General features: G+C 45.5%; 1 protein-coding gene across 1 annotated transcript; it reads right to left on the bottom strand.

Moving 5' to 3' along the window:
• Positions 1-1,744: 1,744 nt before the first annotated feature.
• LOC146176407 (sulfotransferase 1E1-like) lies at positions 1,745-6,132 on the bottom strand. The gene is made up of 2 exons (XM_084580967.1): positions 5,658-6,132; positions 1,745-3,543 (listed from the first exon to the last, which is right to left on the bottom strand). The coding sequence occupies exons 1-2, from the start codon at positions 6,111-6,113 to the stop codon at positions 3,070-3,072; spliced, it is 930 nt and encodes a 309-aa protein (XP_084437093.1). The 5' UTR covers positions 6,114-6,132; the 3' UTR covers positions 1,745-3,069.
• Between the last annotated feature and the right edge of the window lie 1,197 nt (positions 6,133-7,329).

Here is a 7,329-nt window from a genome sequence, read left to right as displayed (position 1 = left end):
GCATGCCAAATAGCCCTGCATGTACAAACTGCGGGTGCGAAGAGACTATAAGTCACATTCTTTGTGAGTGCCCCATATACAGTGAGAATAGACAGTGTCTATGCCGTGCACTAGAGCGTCTAGATGGACGCCCACTGACTGAAATTAAGATTCTAGGTCCCTGGCCACGGCGATCGTCTGCGGTGAAGGCCTCCCAGGCACTGCTTCGCTTTATGAAAAGCACAGGCCTGATCGAAAGGCTATGATTTGGTTGTTATGTTACATGATATGATTGACGTAATGTGATATTATATGACTGAGACGTGATGTGACATGTCTGTGATGGGACTGTACTCACTTCCCCCATCCCTCTCTTACCCATACCTTTTATATCCACTCACCCCTTTCCCCCAGTGCAGGGTAGAAAACCGGTTTCTTTTACCGGTTACCCTCCCTGCCTTTCCTCCTCATCTTCCTCCTCTTCCTTGCCATCTAGCCCAATACTGAACAATACTGGCATGTACAATGCCAGTACACGACGGAATGAAACACGACGCAGAAATGCAGTTGCTATGTGAGAGCATCTCATGCTACAAAAAACTGTTGTAGCACCGTTTTTTTTTTTGTTTTGTTTTCGTCTTTCACGCCTCATTTGGCGGCCGGACCATCCGATCAGCAAAACGGGTGTTAATTCAAGAACTGTATTCGGCATAAGACAGTGAACCTCTACGCGGACGTTCAGGTCAGGAGTCGGCCAGATTGGACTTCGAACCTAGTTGTTGCGACTAGGTGCTGAAACAAGGACGCTACGTCCAGGTCGAAGATAGCTGGCCATGAGGAAAAGTGAGATTTAGCGATCCCTCGATGTTGTGCGTGCGTATAAAGCATATAAGTTTGGCCTCATGCTGCTGCAAGGGAGTATTCAGTATATCCACAGAGAGCTTGACTGCATGGAGCAGTGGTCTATGAGAGTGAGACCTAACACAGCTAAATAATGAACAAGCCTGATTCAGAGTTTGTTTTCGTTTATGGGGTTTAACGTCCCAAAGCGACTCAGGATATAAGAGATGCCGTAGTGGAGGACTGAGGGAAACTTTAACTACCTAGGGTTCTTTAACGTGCACTGATATCGCACAGCAAATGGACACCTTGATTTTCCCCACGCTGCACAAAAGTGAGCTATGAAGAAGGTGGGGGGAGGGGGGGGTCCGATGTAGGCAATGCAGGGCAGCCCCGGGGGGCTGGATGAGGGTGCTGCATCGAGGGTCAACGTAGGCCTGAAGCGGACCGCCGACAAACGTCCCGAGGGGCCAAACATGAGACCGATGCAGGCAGCCCTTATGGGGTGAACACATTCTTCCCGCATTGCCAATTGCGCACGTCCCGCCAACTTTCCCCGATGATCCTAGTCCTATTTCGGACAGGTATGGGCAGCAGCTATGGATAAATTTTTCTTTTTCTTCTTGGTCCGCCCGTCAGATAATGATATAGAACGGATACGGGTTCTGCAGCGCAAGACGAACATGGGCTTGCCCCCATTATTCCTATACGAGTCCAATGTAGATAATTGACGGGCAGCTCTAGTTAAAGTTTCTTCACTGAATTTTACGACCATAATTAGGCAAATATCTTAAACATCTCTGCCCTTTGTAAGCACTTACAACATGAAATTTTACGATAATCTGATAATTAATATAGACGAAATGACATCATGTTCACAAAGAGAAGTTTATTATAACTCCAAAATTGAAAATACGTAGCGATATACACATTGTCTAATAATATACCTATTAAATAATGCAATATAAGCCGCAGGTCTGTCCTGCACAACGATTATATTAATGCCAAGTTAAGAAGTGGACAACGTGTACGTGGCAAAATTGCAGCATCCCTAAAAACGTGAGAGAAAAAAAGGAGGGGGGATGTTGACACTCTTCACAAGTCAGCCCGTTATTATAACAAACAGCGCACGACACTTGATAATATTTAATACAACAGTGCCGGCATGACCAGTCCATCCGGAAGAAAAACAAAGAAACGTGTAATCTAATGCTGCAGGAAACGCCCCTCGCTATCTGTTTCCAGACGCTCGGGCAGGTACTTCCAGGGCAGGAGGCGGAGATCCGCAGCGCTGGATATATTGGGCGGGCCGGTTTCCTGCGTGCTTCCGCCGGAAAGTGGAGACTTCATGATCTACCTTGTTCAGGCGGTGAAGTTCTGTGTTCTGAGCGCTGATATTGTATGGAGAGTTTCAAGCTGTTTAGGAAAACCAATTAAGAAGCAACAGTTTTCAATGTGCATGTTCCAGTCATTTTAGCGCAATTGTCATGAGCACGATAACCAAAACCATGAAATTTTTCTAACCGACTAAACATACTAAAAACTGTTATACAAATAATTTACAGTACTAATTTAGGCCAACGTCTAATACAAATGAAGAATCTAAAAAAGACGTGCAGATTATTATGCAGAGTGCGCTGTATTAAACTCCGCTACGGCCAATGTAGGACACACAGCGGCATTGGTTCGGCAGCCCCATTTGGGCTAGCGTTATTTTTCGCGACAAGAGCCCGGATTTAGGTTGCTTTAGCTGAACATGCCGACGAGCGAGTTTCTATCCCCGCTAAGGCACGCGTTTGACCTCAAGCGGTTTTGTGAGGGCTGCCGCAATTGGGCTGTGTGTTGTTTTCGAAACCAACGCCCACTTGCTGTTGCACGTTCCTTCAATTCCCCACAAGGAACCAATTTTGGTATCATGCAGGTAGGCCTGCCTTCCAGTCCAATTACGGCCGATGCTGGACCTAGAGCGGTTTCGTTAAGGCGGCCTCATTTGGGTTTCAGGAGGGCTCGTCCAAATTGAGCTCTAATTTATATACTCCGGCCCTCAAAGTTATCACGAGAAAAGGTTGTAGCTGGTGCATCTCAATGGTACTTATGTGGCTATGGAAAAAATCCTGGAAGCTAAGAGAATGTGTGTACTTTAAACTAAGGACTTAGCAGCCATACACGGAAAGGAAAAAAAAAATATATGACAGGAGGAAAGGAAAGTGGCACACCATTTCCAGTTTACAAGAGTGTTGTGTCATAAAATCACGGAAGTCCGCAGTTGGCCCACAGGCTCATCACGTCGCTGTCTTGAGTCTTCCCAGCTATCCAAGACTTTGTCTCTTCGACGAGCGCCGGCGTGAAATAGTTTTTCCAGTCACCAACCACTCCTTTGCGGACAAAGCCCACACCTTCGTGCATTTCCACTGTCATCGGAGGGGCGCTGCGAGTGGGAACAGCTGGTTGCCCCATTTCTTCAATCTTTTTTATTCTGTCTTGATGGGAACAATTAACTGCCCGGCGCATGTTAGAAATTTCGCAGGCATCGAGCATTTTCTGAAGCAGCTCTCCGTCTGCATTCAGTGCTGCGATGTGTTCATTGCCAAGAAAGCTGGCGATTCTCAGCACATGTTGCCTGATGTCTGCCTTGAGTTGTTCGTATGTGAAAAACAGGACGTTGGGTTCGTTTCGGCGCTCGTACCAAAATAGAAGGTGGTCGAAGAAATCACCGTAAGGCACCTGCAAATTGAGAAACAAAGAGAGATAGGTACCCACAAAAGTCTAGGTTTGAGGCACACGCAGATGCAGAGAACGCGAAAACATCAGAACTCCAGAACAATATGTTGGTTTTTCTGATTTGTCACGATGTTCTCTAGCTTTATACCAATACCCTTGCTAGACGACGATATAATTTAGATTTAAAATAATTATATGATGCCCTGCAGTCAATCTACCGATTAAAAGCACTTTTATAGTACAAGCACAGACATGTTCTATGCTTTGCAGAAGAATTTTCCGCCATAGAGCAGAGATGACAAACAATTACAGGGGAACTTTTGTCTCCACCTGCAAAGGTATGACGCGATGGCCTTAAATGGCAGCTCCGGTGGGTGTTTCATCATTTTATGTTCTTGGTTGAATTACATTCCTCGGCTTGCCCTGACTTCAGCACAAAAAACCGTTTCTGGAAATTTCAATTAGAAGTATTTTTAAAAAGGAAGAACAGCAAATCGAAATCAAAACTGCTTTCACGGCCAGAAACGACGTCCCAGTTGACGAAATGGTGACGTCACACCCAGTATTAGAAAAAAAAAAAAAACTCGTACGCGCGTTGGATAGTGAAATTAAAGTATGGAAATCATGACGCACTGCATAAAATGTCTGAGGTAGTTCAATACAAGCTTCACAATTTCATAATCACGCGGGAAGTGGACAGTGACGCCGGTATACTGGTTGTGACATCAGAAACGGCCTATTTTAAAGTCGTGTTGTGCGCGAACGGATTATTGTACGGCGCCCAAATTTTGTAGAATGCGTCAGGACAGAGAGGAGAACGTACAGTAAACTTTTTACTAGAATATTAGAATGTCAAAAAACCTCCGGAGTTGCCCTTTAAGGGCTCTCTTGCGGTTCTTTGTTCGCGCACACGTTTCTATTTGTGTACTTTTTAACAACTCCTTAATTTCTGCCTCTACTATAGTGCATATCTGTATTAGCATACAGTACTAAGCTGCCACTTTATCAACCTACTGGTAGTAGGTGAACATCTCACATATAAAGTCCGCTTTAACCAAGCCATGTGAACGTAGCTACGTTGTCTAGGAGTACCGGCCTCACTGGGCATACAAGACCACTCGAAGGTTGACTCTTTTTCCTCCATCCTGCCTCAAATGAGAGACACAAGTTAACAGCCCCATCCAAATTTCTGATATCATACGATCTCATGAAGTTGCAAAACCCTTTAAAAATCAGTGGTCGACCAAGTAAGCTGCCAGCTACCCCCTTTCTAGTGCCGTCCCCGATATTTTTAGCTCACAACGAAGATGTCGGATTATAAGGACAACGGCGCTGTATAACGCTATCGCGTTTTAAGGGTGATTAGTGTGAAGAGCGACCGAGATAATAAAGCTACGCCAGTTCAGCTGTTTTAGTTGAATATCTTTCACTTTGCCAAGTCTTCACGCTAACCGTATTTCAATAATACATTGTATGAAATAATTGCTCGCACGGTGAGCAGCTACCATTAAGGTTAGAAGTTCGCCTGATCGATGTCTTAGCGAGTTAATAACTTTATGATGGGCCGTTTGTTCCAGTATAACCGGAAGTGTAAAATCGTTATGAAAAGTTATGTGCTTGTTCTGATTTAATAGCATACTGATTTATCAGCTTTCTCTGTTCGCAGATTTTTCGTGAGAGTTAATGGCGTTTCAACCTTGCGACATTTATCACTCATACTTGTTCGTTGTAGGTAAAATAATGGGACTGTTTCTTCATTTCGCCCGTATTCACATTTATTCCGACATAATGCATTGCTAAACACCGCTTTCGAGACATGCATGGTAAACAAAAGGCACCAGAATTCGTCAAATACAGGTACTAGGAAGATATTCCAGAATAAGTTAGATAGAGACTGAATAACGGCTTGGAAAGATAACAAGGCGCTCAGCGAACGTTCAGACTCTATCAGGCTGAAGCGGCCTTGTCTTCCACTGTTACTCTGTGTTCTGTTTTCAAGCAACATGCGAATTTGGTTTCATTTAGGCGCACTAATAGAATGAGAAGACTGGGCAGGATGATTCCTTTTGATTCTTGGGTGCCGGCGTAGACAAAGAATAAAACAAATTAGTGCTCACCTTACCGGAGAGGAAAAGTCGAAGGTACTTCTCAAAGGACACGTCAGCGATCTCCTTTGTAGTCAACCCCTTGAGAAAGTGATAATAGGACACCGCGACGTCATAGGGATTTCTGGCCACATAAATGTATTTTGCGGTGTCTACAGGTCGAAGGCCCACGGGAGGAAGGTGGCTCATTATAGGACCTCTTGTGGACTTCGCTTCGCTGAACTTGCCTCCAGTGACGTCTAGGAACTTTGTTATTGAATCGAAGCTCCCATCTTCAGAAGGCGGGCTTGCTCTCGTCAGAATGTTGCAGACAATGTGCTGCATCCAAGTTGTGCCACACTTGGGGTAGCTGGCAATGAAGATATCTCCTGGATGTGGCTCGTATCTCATAGCGGAGCGAATTGTTTCCTGATCGAACAAAATCGGCAGCCACACGCCGTCGATGTCTCTGCACAAACTTTCATCCATTGCAGCCTTTTTTTTTGCTCCTGCTGGAAAGAACGATAAAAGAAGAGGCAGATTTTGCGGAATAGTTTCTCCACAGCTTTGAAACAGCGAGAGAACATTTTTTCTACTTAATGGATAAGTGTCCTTTATGCAAGTGTGCTTAATATATACGGATAGTAGAAAGTTCTTCGCCCACATCGGACACTTAAGTGTTATGTAGCTTCCGAAGATTAAAATCACTTCGTGGTGAGAACTCTCATAGGCCGATTATATTAGTAGAAACCATAACCTTATTTCCTTATTTCCTTCAAACGCTGGACCAAACGAGATCATGAAAGCCACGAGTGAGTAGGCGTGTAAGCCTAGTGTAAATAAAATAACTGACCCCCCAAAATTTCCTCTAGTGCCCAACTGCACGCACGCACGCATGCACGCACGCACGCACGCACGCACGCACACGCACACACACACACACACACACACACACACACACACACACACACACACACACACACACACACACACACACACACACACACACACACACACACACACACACACACACACACACACACACACACACACACACACACACACACACACACACACACACACACACACACACACACACACACACACACACACACACACACACACACACACACACACACACACACACACACACACACACACACACACACACACACACACACACACACACACACACACACACACACACACACACACACACACACACACACACACACACACACACACACACACACACACACACACACACACACACACACACACACACACACACACACACACACACACACACACACACACACACACACACACACACACACACACACACACACACACACACACACACACACACACACACACACACACACACACACACACACACACACACACACACACACACACACACACACACACACACACACACACACACACACACACACACACACACACACACACACACACACACACACACACACACACACACACACACACACACACACACACACACACACACACACACACACACACACACACACACACACACACGCACACGCACACGCACGCACGCACGCACACACACACACAAACACACGCACGCACACACACACACACGTTCCTTGCGAAAGTGCGCTTGAACGTTATTCTGCTGGCAATATTCTCGTGTCTGCGCAATACGGCTCGGCAAATA

The sequence above is a fragment of the Amblyomma maculatum genome, chromosome 10 (genome assembly GCF_055883805.1).
Source record: "Amblyomma maculatum isolate TAMU_Amacu chromosome 10, ASM5588380v1, whole genome shotgun sequence".
Lineage (NCBI taxonomy): Eukaryota > Metazoa > Arthropoda > Arachnida > Ixodida > Ixodidae > Amblyomma > Amblyomma maculatum.
This window is presented reverse-complemented; position numbering and strand designations above follow the sequence as displayed.

Coding starts and splice junctions, on each gene's coding strand:
- LOC146176407 (XM_084580967.1), bottom strand. CDS start 6,113: ATGGATGAAAGTTTGTGCAGAGACATCGACGGCGTGTGGCTGCCGATT. Junction 3,544..5,657: donor GACTTTTCCTCTCCGGTAAG/GTGAGCACTAAT, acceptor CTCAATTTGCAG/GTGCCTTACGGTGATTTCTT.